Raw genomic sequence first — 20,333 nt, 5'->3', positions numbered from 1 at the left:
ACTCGACCCTTTCTGGCTCTGCGTGTGGTGACCCGGGGGTCTCTTCCGGAAGGAGAGCCGTCTGGCCGCCAAGGGCCCTGGAGGCTTTTGGGATGGTTCCCTCCCACGGGAGGATCCCCGTTCTCACGGCCCAGCCTGTCTGGTCCCCAAGACAGCTCTGGCCTCTGGAGCCGGTTCTTACGGTCATCGCTCAGCAGCCGTGTCCCTCCCCCACCGAGTCCCCAGGGCCTGGCTGGGACAGAGGTGGATGTGGCCCAGAGTTGGCTTTGATGGGAGGGGTTGGGGCTGCCACCTTGTCCCCTGCTGGCTTGAGGAATGGCAGCCCTGGCCTAAGTCCTGGTTGCCGGAGGGAGGAGGCCGAGTCAGCCCTGGAGCACGTCAGGACCTATGACAGGGACACTGAGGTAGCCGAGCCGGCTCGCCACCACCTACGTCACGTGCCCGGCTGTGACCTTGAAGGGACAGAAGGGTGGGAAATGGCCAAAGGCCGTAGCCAGGCCCACGCGCCCCCGAGTCCCCCAGCCCAGCACTGGGCACAGGGTGGGCAGGCCACAGAGCTCTAGGAAAGCCCCATGCTGAGGCGCATTTTCCTGTCCTCTGGGAGCCAAGTCTGTCCTCAGGAGAGATCGGGCAGCAGTTGCTCTGCCTCCTCCTCCTGGCCGGCCTGGCCCAGAGCTCTCTGGGACTTGGCTAAGCCCCCTTCAAGGGCGTCTGAAGGGAGCACCCTCCTGACTGCCAAGGTGGGGGCAAGGGTACAGGGCTGTCCCTGCCCAGCACAGCTTGGCCCCGTCATCTCCATGGAATGTCACCTGTGGGGCCAGGCAGGCTGAGCAACTGGCTGTCCTCCAGGGAGACGCCTCTTGGGAGCCCTCACCCTGGGCACCACCCCACCCTACCCCGCCCCGCCCCACGTCTGGACGCACTCGAGGAAGTGGGGTGAGAACCCCCCCGGGCCCAGGTCAGCTTCCCTCAGGGTCCAGCCCAGCCTGGGCACAGCACATGGATGGGGCAGGATGCTGCCCGCCTGTTCTGGGCCCCCCCGCCCCCTGCTGAGAGCGTTGTCCCCTTCCTAGGGCCTCTGTGGGAGGGTGGGGCGGGGCCAGGCCTGCCCACGGGGTCCACCTTCTGCTCCAGCCAGAGGAGGGTCCTGTAGGGATCCCGGCTGGGGAAGGTGCAGGGGGCCTGGGAGACCGCCTCTCCAAAGCGGTGAAACCCTCACCCTTCCGTCCCCCGCCAGCCGCCCTCCCTACAACCTCCCCTGACAGACGGTGGCAGCCCCAGGCTCTTTGCATAATCCTGTGGCTTCGCTGTCTTCACCCAGCACCAGCGGACAGGGAAGGGCAGAGAAGGCCACCATGGCGACACTCCTCTCCCATCCACAGCAGCGCCCTCCCCTCTTGCGCCAGGCCATCAAGATAAGGCGCCGCAGAGTCAGAGATCCACAGGATCCCCCGCCCCAAATGGCCCCGGAGGTAGGAGTGACCTCACTGGGGAGAGAGCTGGCCTTGGGGAGCACTGTGGTCTCGGGTGCGGGTGCCCTGCTGTCTGGCCCCACCTCTCAAAGGCTGGGACTGGGGACCAGGGACCCTCCCCCGCCTACCCCACCCTGGGGAGAGCCTCCTGGGCCAGCAGAGCAGGGGCTGCCAGGTGGACTCTGGGTCACTGGTGGGCCTCAGGCCCTGTGGTCTGAGGCTCTCTGAACCCCTCCTTCCCGGTAGGCCTGACCCCATCCCCTGCTCCTCCAGCTTCAGAGGAGCCGACTCCGTTAGGTGGGGGTGTCCCTGCTGTGGGGTGAGCTGTTTGGGGAGCAGCAGACCCCTAGGCCGGCATGGCACCCCCCTCACCTCCACTGCCGAGCCTCACTTCCGCTGCTGGGTGAGGAGCAGCCGCCACTGATAAGCAGAGCTGTTTCCTCTGGGGAAGGGAAGGAGGTGGGGTGCGGGTGCAGAGGGCTCACGCTGCTGGGAGCCCATGGACCTCAGCCACGGCGGGCCCGGGGACAGACCTCCAGGAGGCCTGCTGGGGGAACAGGTGCGGGGCATCAGTGGGGCTGGAGGCTGGGGTGCTGGGGCGCCCATACCCTTGGCCTGGTTCAGGCCTCAGAGGAGCCGTTCCTGTCCATCTGAGCCTGCTCTGGGCCTCCCGGGACACTCTGCCTTTCCACCTTGCTCTGCAGATCCGGCCTCCGTCCCACCACTTCTCCCCCGAGCAGGTAAGAGTCGGAGTGTTGGGGTGCAGAGAGGTGGGGAGGGCGGCTGTGTGTCCTCCTGCTGGTCGACGCTGATGGCAGCAAGCAACTTGCAGTGAGCAGGGGGCTCCTGGGTCTCAACTCCCTCCGCTGCACAAGCCGCCCCTTGTCCTGCCCATAGCGAGAGGTGTTGGTGCCAGGGGTGGCTGGTGGGGTCCCCAAGGTGACCCCGTGTGTCTCAGCGGGCCCTGCTCTACGAGGACGCACTCTACACTGTCTTGCACCGCCTGGGTCAGCCTGAGCCCAACCATGTGATGGAGGCCTCTGAGCTGCTGCGATACCTGCAGGAGGTGAGCCCGGCTCCCACCCCACCCCGCTTCCTGCAACTGCCCTGTCCCGTGCCCCCAGCCACCCACCCGCCTGCCTCCCCACCAGGCCTTCCACGTGGAGCCCGAGGAGCACCAGCAGATGCTGCAGCGAGTCAGGGAGCTTGAGGTAACTTGGGGCCAGAGCCACCCTGGGCAAGGAGGGGCCTGGGAAGACCAGCCCCCTCAGGGACTCAGGCCGTCCCTCCTGTTCCTCCAGAAGCCAATATTTTGTCTGAAGGCAACAGTGAAACAGGCCAAGGGCATTCTGGGCAAAGATGTCAGTGGTGAGCATGGGGTGGGGTCCCCGAGGAGCTTCTTCCTGGCTCCTTCCTCTCCCATCACAGCCTGGCCCAGGACTCTTGGCGGGAGCACCCACCTCCCAGAAGCCCTGTAGCGCTGGCCCCCCATGCTGCTGGTCCCCTTCCCTCTCCCCAGGAAGAGGCTCAGCCCTGGGCGGGGGTGATGAGGGCCTCTCCCAGGGACCCAGCTGACTCCCTGGCTGCCTCGTCTTCCCCACTCCTCCACAGGGTTCAGCGACCCCTACTGCCTGCTGGGCATTGAGCAGGGGGTAGGCGTGCCGGGGGGCAGCCCCGGGTCCCGGCAGCGGCAGAAGGCTGTGGTGAGGCACACCATCCCCGAGGAGGAGACCCACCGCACGCAGGTCATCACCCAGACACTCAACCCCGTCTGGGACGAGACCTTCATCCTGTACGTGGCCGTGCTCCAGCCCCCACTCTGTCCAGGTCTTTCCTGGGTGGCAGGGTCTCCCCCAGACAATGAGATGAGTAGGTCGTCCTGGCTCAGGGGAGGGGGTTTGGCCCTGGACAAAGACTGGAGAAGCCCATCTCTAGGCACGTTAGATGGACAGTAGGTCAGATGGGACAGAACGACATCAATGCCACGCGTGCTGATGAGGCAAGGAGGGTCAGGCCCTTGTGGGTGAGTCTGGGGGTGCCTGAAGCCATACCTGAAAGGAGGCAGGGATGGGTGCGGTGGTTCACACCTGTAATCCCAGCACTTTGGGAGGCCGAGGTGGGCAGATCACTTGAGGCCAGGAGATCGAGACCAGCCTGGTCAACATGGCAAAACCCCATCTCTAGTAAAAATACAAAAAAGGCCGAGCCTGGTGGCTCACGCCTATAATCCCAGCACTTTGGGAGGCCGAGGCGGGCACATCACGAGGTCAGGAGATCGAGACCATCCTGGCTAACACGGTGAAACCCTGTCTCTACTAAAATACAAAAAATTAGCCAGGCGTGGTGGTGGATGCCTGTAGTCCCAGCTACTCGGGAGGCTGAGGCAGGAGAATGGTGTGAACCTGGGAGACGGAGGTTGCTGTGAGCCGAGATCACGCCACTGCATTTCAGCCTGGTGACAGAGCAAGACTCCGTCTCAAAAAAAAAAAAAAAAAAATTAGTGGGGGCCGGGTGCAGGGACTCACGCCTGTAATCCCAGCACTTTTGGGAGGCCGAGGCGGGTGGATCACCTGAGGTCAGGAGTTCGAGACCAGCCTGGCCAACACAGTGAAACCCCACCTCCCCTAAAAGTACAAAAATTAGCTGCGCGTGGTGGTGCATGCTTGTAATCCCAGCTACTTAGGAGGCTGAGGCAGGAGAATCGCTTGAACCTGGGAGGCGGAGATTGCAGTGAGCCGAGATCGCGCCACTACACTCCAGCCTGGGTGACAGAGTGAGACTCTGTCTCAAAAAAAAAAAAAAAAAAAAAAAAATGGCCAGGCGCAGTGGCTCATGCTTATAATCCCAGCACTTTGGGAGGCCTAGGCGGGCAGATCACGAGGTCAGAAGCTCAGAAGCCCAAGACCAGCCTGGCCAACACAGTGAAACCCCATCTCTACTAAAAATACAAAAATTAGCCAGGTGTGGTGGCGGGTGCCTGTAATCCCAGCTACTTGGAAGGCTGAGGCAGGAAAATTGCTTGAACCAGGGAGGCGGAGGTTGCAGTGAGCTGAGATCCTGCCACTGCACTCCTCCAGCCTAGGGGACAGAACTAGACTCCATCTAAAAAAAAAAAAAGGCAGGGATGTGGCTGGGAGGAGAGGAGTTTGGCAGGGATAGGCTACAACTCCATGGCTCTGGGCTGTGGTCACTTATGGCTTCATCTGGGGGCATCCACCCTCCAGGGCCCTCAACCATGCCCTTTTCGCCATACAGGGAGTTTGAGGACATCACCAATGCGAGCTTTCATCTGGACATGTGGTGAGTGACCTGGCCTGCCCCTAGGGATGGGAAGGGAAGGGATCTGGGGTGAGAGAGGCGGAACCTCCTCCTGGAAGAGGTCAGGCACTCTCTCTGCTTCCTTCTCAAACCTCTGTCCCTCCAGGGACCTGGACACTGTGGAGTCTGTCCGACAGAAGCTTGGGGAGCTCACGGATCTGCATGGGCTTCGCAGGTGTGTGTTGCAGGGCTCACAGGGAAGGGGTTGGGGCTCCTTCTGCCCTCCATCCCCTGACATGCACACTGGTTGCTGGAGTGCAGGCTCCTTTGGGGTCCAGGTGGCCACGGCGGGGGGTAGATTCCAGCCTAATCCCTTCCAACGTTTGCTGCGTCCCCCTCATGGGACCCTGCCTGATGCAGGATCTTTAAAGAGGCCCGGAAGGACAAAGGCCAGGACGACTTTCTGGGGAACGTGGTTCTGAGGCTACAGGTGAGGAGGATGAGGAAAGGGGCCCAGGAGCGAGGCAGAGGGAGGGGGTTGGGAGGGGTTCTGGGGAGAGGCTCTGTGTCCTCACAAAGCTGAGCCTGGGGTCCACCTCCTGTCGCCTCCACTGCCCCTGACTCGGTGAGGTTCTGACGCTCACGGGCTGGGCATCCCCGGCTGCCAGGACCTGCACTGCCGAGAGGACCAGTGGTACCCCCTGGAACCCCGCACTGAGACCTACCCAGACCGCGGCCAGTGCCACCTCCAGTTCCAACTCATCCACAAGAGGGTAGGTCGGGTCCTGGGCCAGTGGCTGTGCCCAGCTCCTGCGGTGGTCTGCTGGGTTGGGGGGCTGGCTGCACCAGGTATGAGGCCCTGTCTGCTCACAGAGGCCTCATTGCAGAGAGCCACCTCGGCCAGCCGCTCGCAGCCCAGCTACACGGTGCACCTCCACCTCCTGCAGCAGCTTGTGTCCCACGAGGTCACCCAGCACGAGGTACTGCCCTCCCGGGGCTGGGCGCAGCCGGGGCTGCCCTTCAGGTCCTGACACTCCTCTACCTGCTCCCCTCAGGCAGGAAGCACCTCCTGGGATGGGTCGCTGAGTCCCCAGGCTGCCACCATCCTCTTTCTGCATGCCACACAGAAGGACCTGTCCGACTTCCACCAGTCCATGGCGTGAGTACACAGCCCTGGGCAGAACCCCTGAGCCACCAGCCCCCCACGCCCCCTGCCCAAGCTGGTAGCCCAAAGTGTAATTCTCAGCAGAGTTCCCTTTGGCCCAAAATGTGTGTTTTAAGTTTTGAATCAGTTGCCAACTTTAAAAAGTCTAGAGATTCGGCTGATGCAGTGCTCACTCCTGTAATCCCAGGACTTTAGGAGGCTGAGGCAGGAGGATCACTCGAGCCCAGGAGTTCAAGGCTGCAGTGAGCTACGATCACACCAGCGCTCCTGCCTGGACCACAGAGTGAGACCTCATTTCCAAAAAATATTAGAAAAAGCTATCTGGAGATTTGACATACCATCCAGATCTTCAGCTTCTCATGAAACACAAGTGCTGGAACTGCAGGGCCATCATTTTGTTTTTTTTGAAATGGAGTTTCACCCTTGTTGCCCAGGCTGGAGTGGAATGGTGCAATCTTGACTCACTGCATGCAACCTCTGCCTTCCAGGTTCAAGTGATTCTCCTGCCTCAGCCTCCCGAGTAGCTGGGATTATAGGAATGCGCCACCACGCCCAGCTAACTTTGTATTTTTAGTACAGACTGGGTTTCTCCATGTTGGTCAGGCTGGTCTCGAACTCGCGACCTCAGGTGATCTGCCTGCCTTGGCCTCTCAAAGTGCTGGGATTATAGGCATGAGCCACCGCACCCAGCCATTTTGCTGCTTTTTTTTTTTTTTTTGAGACGGAATTTCGCTCTTTCGCCCCGGCCGGAGTGCAGTGGCACGATCTTGGCTCACTGCAGGCTCTGCCTCCTGGGTTCACGCCATTCTCCTGCCTCAGCCTCCCGAGCAGCTGGGACTACAGGTGCCAGCCACCGCGCCCGGCTAAGTTTTTGTATTTTTAGTAGTGACGGGGTTTCCAGGATGGTCTCGATCTCCTGACCTCGTGATCCGCCCGCCTTGGCCTCCCAGAGTGCTGGGATTATAGGCGCGTGCCACCGTGCCCAGCCTTTGCTGCTTTTTTGAGTGGACAGAGCAGAGCGATGTGTGTGCCTCTGCCCATCATGGCTGCCACTGGGCCCACTTGAGTTGCTTTCGTCTCCTGAGTCCTGGGCATTTGAATTTGGACTCGGTCCCTAACCCCAGCCCCGTTTCCCAATGCCATAGCCTTCAACTCAGCAAAACTACGTGCTGATAAGGACAGATCTATGTTGAGGGCCACTTACGTCAAGTCCTAGGAAGGCCGGGGAGGGCACAGGGGGTCACAGCCATTCCAGTGCATGTGAGTAGGGCAGAGATGGGACACAGCCAGCTGGGCTAGTGGCTCGCGCCTGGAATCCCAGCAATTTGGGAGGCCAAGGCAGGCAGATCACTTAAAGTCAGGAGTTTGAGACCAGCCTGGCCAACATGGTGAAACCCCATCTCTACAAAATATACAAAAATTAGTCAGGCGTGGTGGCGCACGTCTGTAATCCCAGCTACGCAGGAGGGTGAGGCATTAGAATCACTTGAACCTGGGAGGTGGAGGTTGCAGTGAGCTGAGATCGCACCACTGCACTCCAGCCTGGACGACACAGCGAGACTCTGTCTCAAAAAAAGAAAAAAAAAAGAGGTGGGACACATCCAGGTGCTGGCCAGGGGAGGAACAGGAGCAGGATGCCGCCTCAGGCCTGGGCTGCGACTTGGAGTCTGAATGGGAGGCAGAGGGAGCCCAGGGGAGTGCATTTCTGGGCTGGGGTCAGCTTGTGTACTGCTAGGACCTCAGGCAGGTGGGTGATCTGGAGACAAGGGTGGAATGGTGGTGCAGCTGGAGACTGGAGCAGGCACCAGATGGGGAGGGGCCTGGTTTGCCTGCAGGGCCCAAGCACAGTAATGCAGGTGGCTGCAGTGTCCAATAGGGACCTCGGCCTGTCCCCAGGCTGCTCCTCTCCCCCATCCTCTACCCTCCCACTGGACGTTTGTGTGACATCCCCCCAAACCATCTGAAAGGAAGTTCTCGCTGATGCTTGCCACATGTGCACGAAGGCTCAGGTCCATAGATCCTATTTTTCTTTTCTTTTCTTTTCTTTTTTTTTTTTTTTGAGCTAGAGTTTCCCTCTTGTTGCCCAGGCTGGAGTGCCATGGCACAATCTCAGCTCACTGCAACTTCTGCCTCCCAGGTTCAAGTGATTCTCTTGTCTCAGCCTCCCAAGTAGCTGGGACTACAGGTGCCCACCATCACACCCAGCTAAATTTTGTATTTTTGATAGAGATGGGGTTTCACCATGTTGGCCAGGCTGGTCTCAAACTCCTGACCTCAGGTGATCCACCTGCCTCGGCCTCCAAAAGTCCTGGGATTACAGGTGTGAGCCACCGTGCCCAGCTAATCCAATTTTTCAAAAACAGCAAGAAATCCTGAAGTTTTAAAATCACAAAGATCTCAGTCTGGGCAATTTGAAAAGCATCTATGGAAACAAAGAAAAAAAATCCTGGCTGGTCACAGTGGCTCACGCCTGTAATCCCAGCACTTTGGGAGGCCGAGGCGGGTGGATCACTTGAGGTCAGGTGTTCGAGACCAGCCTGGCCAACATGGTGAAACCCCATCTCTACTAAAAATAAAAAATTTAGCTGGGCATGGTGGTACATGCCTGTAGTCCCAGCTACTTGGGAGGCTGAGGCTGGAGAATCGCTTGAACCCAGGAGGCGCAGGTTGCAGTGAGCCGAGATCGCGCCACTGCACTCCAGCCTGGGTGACAGAGTGAGACTACATCTCAAAAAAAAAAAAAAAAAAAAAATCCCGCGTGTCCTGTTGAGCCACTAGTTTTCAGCCTGTACTGGTGGATGGTTCTCCACCAGGGGCCCTGGAGGAGGGAGGTGATTCCCCTCACCTGAGGCCGGGTGAACAGGGGAAGGTGATTCCCTCCTCCCTGCCCAGCTGAGGGCTTCCTGTCACCTGCAGGCAGTGGCTGGCCTACAGCCGCCTCTACCAGAGCTTGGAGTTCCCCAGCAGCTGCCTCCTGCACCCCATCACCAGCATCGAGTACCAGTGGATCCAGGGTCGGCTCAAAGCAGAACAGGTAGGTATGCAGTGGGCAAGGGGCGCTGGGCAGGCAGGGCTCAGGGAAGGGGCAGGGGAGCAGCAGCGGCTGTCTAGGCCCCTAAAGCATCTCCTGGCTCTGCAGGAGGAGGAGCTGGCCACCTCATTCAGCTCCCTGCTGACTTACGGCCTCTCCCTCATCCGGAGGTTCCGCTCCATCTTCCCCCTCTCTGTCTCGGACTCCCCAGCCCGGCTGCAGTCTCTTCTCAGGTCAGTGGCTGCCTTCCCCTTCCTCGGTGGGGTTAGGGATGAGGGAGCAGCTGGGGTGCCTGCAGGAGTGGGAGAAGCCTGTTGGAGGAGTGAGTGCAGTGTGGGGCAGCAGGCACTTTCGACACAGCTCTTTCCGTCTTGCAGGGTCCTGGTACAGATGTGCAAGATGAAGGCCTTCGGAGAGCTGTGCCCCAACACTGCCCCATTGCCCCAGCTGGTGACTGAGGCCCTACAGGTATGGTACTCGTGCTGGGGATGGGGGAGACCAGCTCCTGGGCCTGGCAATCCCTCCCTGTTCACTGCCTCTTTGTCGACAGACTGGCACCACTGAATGGTTTCACCTGAAGCAACAGCACCATCAACCCATGGTGCAGGTGAGGGGCTGGGCAAGGGGGAGGGCAGGGGGGCACGGGGGGTGGTGCCTGCCTCTGGCAGCCCTGCCCGGCCCACCTATGTCTCTGCAGGGCATCCTGGAGGCAGGCAAGGCCTTGCTGGGCCTGGTACAGGATGTCATTAGTGACCTGCACCAGTGCCAGCGCACATGGGACAAGATCTTCCACAAGTGAGCAGATAGCCAGGTCGGGAGGTAGTGGGGCATTGCCTCAGAGCCGGAACCATGGGGACCCTGGCGTATGCCACTGGGTGACACCTGCTGCCTTTCCTCCAGTACCCTCAAGATCCACCTCTTCTCCATGGCTTTCCGGGAGCTGCAGTGGCTGGTGAGTACCTCCCCTGTCTCTAGGGCATGCCCTGCAACAGAGCTGTGGGCCCCGCCCTCCACCCCTTTCCTTTGCAGGTGGCCAAGCGGGTGCAGGATCACACTACGGCTGTGGGTGATGCAGTGTCCCCAGAGATGGGCGAGAGTCTGTTCCAGCTCTACATCAGCCTCAAGGAGCTCTGCCAGCTGCGCCTGAGCTCCTCAGAGAGGTGGGCAGCAGGCCAATTGTGGGCAGCTGCAGGGGCACAGGGGACGGGAGGGTGGACGAGGCCCCAGGGCCCATGGTGGCCCCAGCCTTCCCGACGCTGAGCCCCGGCAATCCCCAGGGATGGAGTCCTGGCCCTGGATAATTTCCACCGCTGGTTCCAGCCGGCCATCCCCTCCTGGCTGCAGAAGACGTACAACGAGGCCCTGGCGCGGGTGCAGCGCGCTGTGCAGATGGATGAGGTGGGGGCGTGGCCAGGGCGGGGGTCAGGGCCCTGGTTTGGGGTTGAGGCTTGGGTTCTGCCTGGACCTCCAAAGCGTAGTAAAAGCCGGTAACCTGCTCTGAACATCCCTTTTGGGTGCACTTGAGGCCAGTTTTGTGCAAAACGCTGCCTCTGGATATCCTTGGGGCTGTGGCTTCACTTTGCCTGAGATCCTGCAGCCTGGGGGTCTAGGCGGAGCCGTGCTTGTCTCTTGTGAAGCTCCCTGCTCAGCTCTGTGCCTGGTGATGGTAGCTGCTCTATGAATGAAGGAAGGAGGGAAGGGGGTGGATTTGGCAGTATCCTGAGTCCTCCTTTCTTCCCCCAGCTGGTGCCCCTGGGTGAACTGACCAAGCACAGCACATCAGCGGTGGATCTATCCACCTGCTTTGCCCAGATCAGCCACACTGCCCGGCAGCTGGACTGGCCAGACCCAGAGGAGGCCTTCATGATTACTGTCAAGTTTGTGGAGGTGTGGCATCTTCCATGTGTCCTTCCCCCTCTTTCTAGAACAGCCACACTACCACCCACCGTTTCTCCCGTGCTCTCACCCAGGCAGCCTCCCAAAGCCTGTATCCTAAATCCCCCAAGTCGCTGAAATGCCCATGCCCTCCCACCTGCCCTTCCTGGATGCCCCACCCATGGATCAGTTCCCTCTGTCCAACCCCACCCTAGGACACCTGTCGCCTGGCCCTGGTGTACTGCAGCCTTATAAAGGCCCGGGCCCGTGAGCTCTCTTCAGGCCAGAAGGACCAAGGCCAGGCAGCCAACATGGTAAGGCCAGAGCTGGGGCTGGGAGTCTGGCTGGGTGTGGGGACCAGCCTGGGCACAGTTCAGGAAGCTCTGCATCTCTGACCCAGCTGTGTGTGGTGGTGAATGACATGGAGCAGCTGCGGCTGGTGATCGGCAAGTTGCCCGCCCAGCTGGCATGGGAGGCCCTGGAGCAGCGGGTAGGGGCTGTGCTGGAGCAGGGGCAGCTGCAGAACACGCTGCATGCCCAGCTGCAGAGCGCGCTGGCTGGGCTGGGCCATGAGATCCGCACTGGCGTCCGCACCCTGGCCGAGCAGGTACCTTGTCCAACCGCACAGTCACCCCATCCCATCCTGTCTTCAGCCTGCCTGGCTCCAGCAGGACCTGGGCCAATGTCCAGCCCTGACCCCTTCCTGCATCTAAACTCAGGCTCTAAGGAACTCTCCCATCCCCAACTCATGCCCTGACCTCCCCCCTTCTTCCGTTTTGTGTCTCCAGTTGGAGGTGGGCATCGCCAAGCACATCCAGAAACTGGTGGGCGTCAGGGAGTCCGTCCTGCCTGAGGATGTAAGTGGCGCTTCTGCCTGCTGGCCTTCACCGCCCTGCCAGCTCTGTAGATCTGGGGTCATTGAAAGCCTTGGTGTCAAAGATAAGTCCCCCAGACTAGGCAAGGCATGTTCTTTCCCTGGGCCTCAGTTTCCTCCTGGGATGCTCACAGGAATGGGTTGGGTCACTCCACCAGCTGTCCCAGCACTGACAGTCAATGAGGGGGCTGCAGTTGGGGAGGGCTTAGACTTTGCAGCCAAACAGGCGAGGGTGCACATCCTTCTCAGCTGCCTCCTAGCTTTGCCGTCCTGTTCACACAAGCCAGCTGACCTGTAAGTGGGGGCATATCATGACGCACACCTTTGACTGGAGGGTAGAAGAATATTCATTCATTCATCAACTATTTATTAGGTATCCACTTTGTCCTATGCATTGATTTAAGCACTGGGGATAGGTCAGTAAACAATATGACAAAATACCTGCTTTCCTGCAGCTCACATTCTAGTAGTGGAGGTGAAAAAAGAGCTACATAGTGAGTATCCATAACTATAGTGATAGTTATAGCTATTAACTCTATGCACAGGCGTGTATGCGCGCACACACACATGCAGTGTGCTAGATAATGATAAGTCTACAGAGAAAAGTTAAAACAGAGAAGTGGGTGGGAAGTGTCAGAGGGTTGTATTTTTAGATGGTGGCCAGGGAAGGCCGTGACAGCTGAGTGAAGACCTATGGGAAGCAAGGGGAGGAGCCATGAGAAGTTCTAGGGGAAGAGCATTCTAGGCAGAGGAAACGGCAAGGGCAGAGACCCTGAGGCAGGACCATGCCTGGAAGGTTCCAGGGCTGTAGAGGAGGCCAGCGTGGCTGGGACAGGCTGAGCAACGGAGAGGGGAAGGCAGAGAGGTGGGCAGGCCGGCCTCTTACAGACACTACAAACTGCTCTCACAGAATGGTTCCCGGCCCTGTTTCCTCCCTCCAGGTCAGGGGAAGGGGATGGGGGTGGGGCCAACATGGGCCGGAGCCACACCTGCTCCCCGTCTCCCTCCCCAGGCCATTCTGCCCCTGATGAAGTTCCTGGAGGTGGAGCTTTGCTACATGAACACCAACTTGGTGCAGGAGAACTTCAGTAGGTCTGTAGCAGCCCCTGCCCTGGGCGCGCTCACCACCTCCCCCTCTCCTCCCACAGCCCCTCCTTCCTGGGCCCCAGCATCCGTTCTGAGGGGTGGAGGTGAATCCCTTTGGTGACCTCCCTTACAGGGTGCAACAGGCTCTGCTAAGGCTCGCTGCAGGGACGGGGAGCTTGCCACGTCGCAGGCCTCTCCATTTCCTGCTGCCCAGCTCTGAGCGCTTTGAGTTCTTCCTTAGGCTGAGCCAAAATCTACCTGTCCTTTCTCCTTTAGTCCCAGGCCTGTCTTCAGGGCCTCCCTGACTGCTCCTCTGCCCCCATTAGGTTACAGGTGGTCCCCGCCCACGTTGCAGGGAGAACTTCTAGCTAGGGTGTCTTATAGCAGGGACCCAGCATGCCAGGCAACAGGCGGTGGAGTCCAGCACATGGGCTCTGGACCACCTGGGTTCAGACTCCGGCTTCATCACTGCTTAGCAGCCTTGGGCAAGTTCCTGGTGCAGATGAGAATAGTTCTGGCTTCTGCTGAGGATTAAATGGGTCATGTGAGGTGCTGAGCATGGTGTCAGTACAAAGGAAGTGGTCAGTGACTATTAGCTGTAGTGACGATGATGATGACAGCGCCCCACCTCCCTGTGGAACCTGGGCCCTGAAGAGGCCGCCAGCTCTCCTAGAGTTCTGTTCCACCCCCAGAGGCATAGCTAGGGCCCCTCGGAGCCCGGCCGTTTTTATTTCTTAAACCATGTATATATATTTTTTATTTTTTTGAGACAGAGTCTCACTCTGTCGCCCAGGCTGGAGTGCAGTGGCACGATCTCAGCTCACTGCAACCTCCGCCTCCGGGTTCAAGTGATTCCCTGCCTCAGCCTCCTGAGCAGCAGGGATTACAGGCGCCCGCCACCAAGCCCAGCTAATTTTTGTATTTTTAGTAGAGACGGGGTTTCACCATGTTGGTCCGGCTGTTCTTGAACTCCTGACTTCGTGATCCGCCTGTCTCAGCCTCCCAAAGTACTGGGATTACAGGCGTGAGCCACCACACCTAGCCTATTTTTAACATTTTATTTATTTTTTTCACCTTTAAGCTCTGTTGGACTTGATCTTAGACCATATTTTTCACATAAACCAGAGTTAAACCTCCACCAAGAGGGAAGTTTTACTCAGTGCTGTCTCACGAGCCTTTAGAACACCACCAGGCATGGTGGCTCACGCCTGTAATCCCAGCACTTTGGGAAGCTGAGGTGAGTGGATCACTTGAGCCCAGGGGTTCAAGACCAGCCTGGGCAACATGGCAAAACCCAGTCTCTACAAAATTATACAAAAACAAAAACAAAAACAAAAACTAGCCAGGCATGGTGGCGTACACCTGTAGTCCCAGTTACCTGGGAGGCTGAGTTGGGAGGATAACTTGAACGTAGAAAGTGGAAGCTGCAGTGAGCCGTGATGGCACTGCTGCACTCAGCCTGGGTGACAGAGCGAGACCCTATCTGAAAAAAAATTTAAAAAGAACAGTGCCTGGTACATAACGGGCACTTTAATGTGTTGCACAAATTAATTAATTAACTACTTTTTTGATGGGGGGACGGAGTCTCTCGCTCCTGACCTCAGGTGATCACCCCACCTTGGCTTCCCAAAGTGCTGGGATTATAGGCATGAGCCACTGTGCCTGGCCATGCTTTTTTTTTTTTTTTGAGATGGAGTTTCGCTCTTGTTGCCCAGGCTAGAATGCAAAGGCATGATCTGGGCTCAACGCAACCTCTGCCTCCTGGGTTCAAGCGATTCTCCTGCCTCAGCCTCCCGACTAGCTGGGACTACAGGCATGCGCCACCACGCCCGGCTAATTTTGTATTTTTAGTAGAGACAGGGTTTCTCCATGTTGGTCAGGCTGGTCTCCAACTCCCGACCTCAGGTGATCCGCCTGCCTCAGCCTCCCAAAGTGCTTGGATTACAGGCATGAGTCACTGCGCCCGGTCGATGCTTTTTTTTTTTGAGACAGCGTCTCACTCTTGTTACTCAGGCTGGAGTGCAGTGGCGTGATCTCGGTTTACTGCAGCCTCATCTTCCTGGGCTCAAGTGATCCCTCCCACCTCAGCCTGCTGAGTAGCTGGGACTACAGGTGCCTGCCATTATGCCTGGCTAATTGTTTTCTTGAGATGGAGTCTTGCTCTGTTGCCAGGCCAGAGTGCAGTGGTGCAATCTTGGCTAACTGCAACCTCCGCCTCCTGAGTTCAAGCGATTCTCCTGCCTCAGCCTCCCAAGTAGCTGGGACTACAGGCACACGCCACCACGCCCAGCTAATTTTTGTATTTTTAGTAGAGACGAGGTTTCACCATGTTGGCCAGGATGGTCTCAATCTCTTGACCTCCTGATCCATCCGCCTCGACCTCCCAAAGTGCTGGGATTATAGGCATGAGCCACCGCGCCCGGCCTGCTCCTGTCTTTTTTTTTTTTTTTTTTTTTTTCTGAGACGGAGTCTTGCTCTGTCGCCCAGGCTGGAGTGCAGTGGCACAGTCTCAGCTCACTGCAAGCTCCACCTCTGGGGTTCACGCCATTCTCCTGCCTCAGCCTCCCGAGTAGCTGGGACTACAGGTGTCTGCCACCTCGCCCGGCTAATTTTTTGTATTTTCAGTAGAAATGGGGTTTCACCATGTTAGCCAGGATGGTCTCGATCTCCTGACCTTGTGATCCGCCCGCCTCGGCCTCCCAAAGTGCTGAGATTACAGGCGTGAGCCACCGCGCCCGGCCTTGCTCCTGTCTTAAATCATGGTTCTGTCACAGGGGGCCTGGCCTCCTCCCTGTCTCCAGCCTTGTTTGTGGGTTCCGTTAGTCTGCTGGGGAGGGTTCTTCACTGAGTTTGAGAGGTGTATGTTGGATAGGACTGATCCCACCTGCCCCTTGCTGGTCCTGTACCCACCCTCTCCCCAGCCTCACCTGGGGTGGGAGGCGGAGGGGGAGGTTGGGGGTGGGAGGAGCTGGGGTGGGGCTGGGTCCCTGAGGCCTCCCCTTTCTCAAGAGCGTCTTTGCTTCCTCCTCCGCCACCACCCTGCCGTGCTGTGTCTGCATCCCTCCGGCCCCCGCCCCAGCCTCCTGACCCTGCTCTGGACCCACACGCTCACAGTGCTGGTGGAGGCGGCCGCCTCCCAGCGCAGCTCATCCCTGGCTTCCAACAGGCTGAAGATTGCCCTGCAGGTAACAGAACCGGTCACAGCAATGATAACCCTGGTGGGAGGGTGCCTGGGGTCACCTCTGATGTCTCCCCCAGAACCTGGAGATCTGCTTCCACGCTGAGGGCTGTGGCCTGCCGCCTGAGGCCCTGCACACTGCCACCTTCCAGGTAGGGGCTTTGGGTGAGCTTCCCCGTAGGAGGTCCGGGGAGCCTTCCTTTTGGCACTCACCTATGTCCAGGGTCGGCTACATAATTTATGGGGCCCAGTACAAAATGAAAACTGGGCCCCTTATTCAAAAGTTATTACAAATTTTAGAATGGTGATGACAGAACCTGAAACCAAGCCTGGGTCCTCCTAAGCACAGGGGCCCTGTGTGCCTGCATGGGCGGTGGAGGGGCCGGGGTGGGGTCGGGGAAGCACGCCCGTGAAGCTAGCCCTATCTGTGCCTCTCCTGCTGTCTGGCCGGCCTGAGGGTGGCCCCAGCCCGTTGTCCCATGACCCAATACTTTCCATTTCAAACGGACATGTTACCCTTGACGGTGAGCTACTGGAGGGCAGGCCAGGGCTGTGGTTGGACGTGCAGTCCAGGTGGATTCTCAGCTGTATGTGTTCCCAGGCTCTGCAGAGGGACCTGGAGCTGCAGGCGGCCTCCAGCCGGGAACTCATCCGGAAGTACTTCTGCAGCCGAATCCAGCAGCAGGTGAGGCCCCTCCCTCGCGCTGTGCCCTCTGCAGGCCCTGGAGCACCTCGCTCCCGCTGTGTCCCTGCTGACCCTGCCCCTGCTCCCCACCCCAGGCAGAAACCACCTCTGAGGAGCTGGGGGCTGTGACAGTCAAGGCCTCCTACCGTGCATCTGAGCAGAAGCTGCGTCTGGAGCTGCTCAGCGCCTCCAGCCTGCTGCCCCTGGACTCCAACGGTGAGTGGAGGCTGCCCTTTGGCCACTCTCCGTGGTCCCGTCCTGGCCCTCCTGTCTCAGTGACCCTGGGAGCTCCGCTCACCCTGCAGGAGCTCTGGGTGCATTTCCTCCAGTTACCAGGAGGGGTCAGTGCCGCTGAGCAGAGCATAGCTGTGGGGGTGGGGTGCCTGGGAGACCCTCAGCTGACACACACTCCTCGGCCACTTACCAGGCTCCAGCGACCCCTTTGTCCAGCTGACCTTGGAACCCAGGCATGAGTTCCCTGAGCTGGCCGCCCGGGAGACCCAGAAGCACAAGAAGGACCTTCACCCATTGTTTGATGAGACCTTTGAATTGTGAGTGGGTCCCGTTCTTCTCCCAGTCCCTCCCCTCATTTCCCCCCACCGGGCTCCCTCAGGCCTGCTCCTCCTGGCTGGGGCCAAGGGGCTCCCCTGAGATGGCCACATTTGGGCCCAAGGGATAGGGCACCTGGGACAAGAGTTTGCAGCTGGATACGGTGGCTCACACCTGTCATCACAGCACTTTGGGAGGCCGAGGCGGGCGGATCACTTGAGGTCAGGAGTTCAAGACCAGCCTGGCCAACATGGTGAAACCCCGTCTCTACTAAAAATACACAATTAGCCGGGCATGATGGTGGGCACCTGTAATCCCAGCTACTTGGGAGGCTGAGGCAGGAGAATTGCTTAACCCAGGAGGCAGAGGCTGCTGAGATGGTGCCACTGCACTCCAGCCTGGGTGACAGAGTGAGACTCCATCTCAAAAAAAAAAAAAAGAGGGCCAGGCACGGTGGCTAACGCCTGTAATCCCAGCACTTTGGGAGGCCAAGGTGGGCGGATCACAAGGTCAGGAGATTGAGACCATCCTGGCTAACATGGTAAAACCCCATCTCTACTAAAAACACAAAAAATTAGCTGGGTGTGGTGGGATGCGCCTGCAGTCCCAGCTACTCGGGAGGCTGAGGCAGGAGAACCGCTTGAACCCGGGAGGCAGAGGTTGTCGTGAGCCAAGATGGCGCCACTGCACTCCAGCCTAGGTGACAGAGCAAGACTCCGTCTCAGAAAAAAAAAGTTTGCTTCCCTTAGGGGAAGGGGTGGACTCCCACGTGTTTAACTTAGGGACTTCTAGGGAAGGGTCCTGTCTCTGAGGTTCTCAGTAACCTGCTCCCAGTTCCTCAGGACAGGTGAATGGGGAACACAGGACCCCTGGTTTAAAGCATCAGCCCACGGTCAGAACAGGCATTGCACCACATGGCTGAGAGGTGCCAGGCTGAGAGCTGGCTTTGCAGTCCTAACCCTGGCTGGTTCCCAACACCAAGTGGGTGAACCCATGTGCCAAGGCTGGGGGTGGCCGTGCTGGGGCTGGCAGCAGAGCCCTGACTCTCCCCGCAGCCTGGTGCCTGCTGAGCCGTGCCGCAAGGCTGGGGCGTGCCTCCTGCTCACCGTGCTGGACTACGACACGCTGGGGGCCGACGACCTGGAAGGCGAGGCCTTCCTGCCACTGCGTGAGGTGCCTGGGCTGAGTGGCTCTGAGGAGCCTGGTGAGGTGCCTCAGACCCGCCTGCCCCTCACGTACCCCGCACCCAATGGTAGGCCTGAGCCCGGGGCAGGGTGGTGCAGGGATGGGAGCCTGTAAAGCTTGGGCAGGGGCCCCAGAGAGGTGACGCCAGGGTCGGAGAACAGCTTCCCTGGAGATGGGAGCCAGTGGGACAGCCATGGCCCATCTCTCAGTCTAATCAAGAGACTAGTGAACTTTAAGCTAAGTGTAACGTGACACTCCCTGCATGGGGAAGTCACCAAGAGGTTTAACTGGGGAGAAGGGCCTAGATCTCACTCGGCAGGGCCACATCCCTGCAGAGCATTTTTGATACCAGCAACGGTCTGATGCTTGTGCACTTATTATGAGCAAGTGCTAAGCACTTTATGCATTCCAGCCAACGAAGCAGATATTATTAGCACTCTTTTACAGATGGGTAAACCGAGGCATGAAAAGGTTAACTTGCTAGCTTTAGGTTCTCACATAAAAAAGTAATAGTCAAACCTCAGGCATGTCTCAGCCCCTCGCTGCAGTCACGACAGTGTCCCGGCAGCACTCTGTCTGTTACGCGACCGGATGCGTGTCAGACCACCTCCTGGGCTGGTGGGCTGGTGCGGGTCTGTCACTTGTTTCTTTCCAGGTTGTCGGGGAGATGGAGCAGTGCTGTGTCCCCCCTGCCACACTCTTCTCTGCCACCACCAGGCACTGCCTCTCCTCCGGCATCTGACCCCCAAACCCCTCTCTCCGCAGGGGACCCAATCCTGCAGCTGCTGGAGGGCCGGAAGGGTGATCGAGAGGCCCAGGTCTTTGTGAGGCTGCGGCGGCACCGGGCCAAGCAGGCCTCCCAGCATGCCTTGCGGCCTGCACCGTAGCCGTAGAGGTTTGCGGTGGGGACTTGCAAGGGCTTTCCTGTAGGGTCTGGGGCTTCCCCGCCACTGCGCGGCCCTCCAGCCTGGCCTAACACTTGGGGAGCCCCAGCATGCGGAGTGCCCAGAGTGCAGACCTCCCCTGCCTCCCATGGTGATGGGGGCTCAGCAGCGACATCTCTACTCCCGCCTCCCTGCCTCCAGCCCTGGCTGCAATGTCTCCACCACATCCCAGCACCAGGGGGAGGAAACCCTGCCCCTACCCGCCTCTCAGAAAAGCTGCTGTGGTGGGCAGGGGATTGGGCCATCTGCCTCCTGGCCTTCCTGTTCCAGCCACTGGGGTGGGGGCCAGGTTCACTGGGACCAGGGCTACAGGCACAGAGTCTCCTGGGGAAGGGAGAGGGGACCCTGCCCAAGATGAGGCTCCAGCTGCCCTGGGGGGAGGGTGGTGGCCATTACTAGAGGGAGCCTGGGTCCTCTCTCCAGGGGCTGCCAGCATCCAGGCCAGGAAGCCTGGAGCCAAGAACCTTCTGGCTCTGAGGGAGCAAGAGCTGGCAGGCGGCGGGGCTGGCACGGACAGACGGAAGCAGAAAGGACAGTTTGGCCGCTGTGTCTGCTGCGCACGCCTCCTCCCCGGACAGCACCTGCCACCTAGAAGCTTTCTTAGCAAAAAAATTAATAAAAACCAATCCATTGTCCTCTTAAAATATACCTTTGGTCTACAGTGGGGCCCGGAATGCGAGCCAGGCCAGGTAGCTTCCTCCCCAGCCCTCAGGGGACTTTGAGCTACCCCCCCACCTTGGGGTAGCTACAAAGCAAGGGGGTAGGTGTGGAAATAACTGAGGCAGAGGCAGGGAGGGCTAGGGTGGTTTTTGGCTGTGGGCTTTGAATAAATTGCTTTACCAGGCATACCAGTTCCTGTGGTGACACCCAGGACAGGGACCCGTTCCTCGGGGGAGCACAGTGAGCGGGGGCCTCCCAGGGGTGCAGGTTGAGGCTGAGGGGCTGCTCTTGAGACAGTAGGGTGTAGAGGAGCTGCGTCCCTACCCTGCCTGGGGGGTGTCAGAACCTGAGGCCTGGTCATCACGTCATCC

At 59.0% G+C, this 20,333-nt stretch overlaps 1 protein-coding gene across 4 annotated transcripts; it reads left to right on the top strand.

The window, feature by feature from the left end:
* The first annotated feature begins 61 nt into the window (after window positions 1-61).
* On the top strand, window positions 62-19,946 carry UNC13D (unc-13 homolog D). Of its 4 annotated transcripts, none has more exons than XM_054456486.2 (34): window positions 62-936; window positions 1,322-1,472; window positions 2,177-2,212; window positions 2,431-2,538; window positions 2,624-2,683; window positions 2,774-2,840; window positions 3,084-3,264; window positions 4,728-4,772; window positions 4,897-4,965; window positions 5,151-5,220; window positions 5,399-5,503; window positions 5,618-5,710; window positions 5,786-5,889; window positions 8,812-8,929; window positions 9,035-9,159; window positions 9,304-9,394; window positions 9,477-9,533; window positions 9,624-9,721; window positions 9,827-9,878; window positions 9,956-10,086; window positions 10,204-10,324; window positions 10,670-10,813; window positions 11,017-11,115; window positions 11,202-11,408; window positions 11,590-11,658; window positions 12,688-12,767; window positions 15,841-15,946; window positions 16,020-16,091; window positions 16,541-16,624; window positions 16,720-16,840; window positions 17,052-17,175; window positions 18,229-18,425; window positions 19,124-19,253; window positions 19,726-19,946. In XM_054456486.2, exons 1-33 carry the CDS (start codon window positions 803-805, stop codon window positions 19,243-19,245), a joined length of 3,441 nt encoding a protein of 1,146 aa, XP_054312461.1. In that variant the 5' UTR covers window positions 62-802; the 3' UTR covers window positions 19,246-19,253; window positions 19,726-19,946. The 4 variants fall into 4 exon arrangements, with proteins under 4 accessions (XP_054312461.1, XP_054312466.1, XP_054312465.1 ...); XM_054456491.2 differs by lacking the exon at window positions 62-936 and adding an exon at window positions 1,719-1,875 and having other exon boundaries at window positions 1,381-1,472; XM_054456490.2 differs by lacking the exons at window positions 62-936; window positions 1,322-1,472 and adding an exon at window positions 2,014-2,031 and having other exon boundaries at window positions 2,177-2,538.
* Window positions 19,947-20,333: the final 387 nt, after the last annotated feature.

This window comes from Pongo pygmaeus, chromosome 19, assembly GCF_028885625.2.
Source record: "Pongo pygmaeus isolate AG05252 chromosome 19, NHGRI_mPonPyg2-v2.0_pri, whole genome shotgun sequence".
NCBI classification, from domain to species: Eukaryota; Metazoa; Chordata; class Mammalia; order Primates; family Hominidae; genus Pongo; species Pongo pygmaeus.
This window is presented reverse-complemented; position numbering and strand designations above follow the sequence as displayed.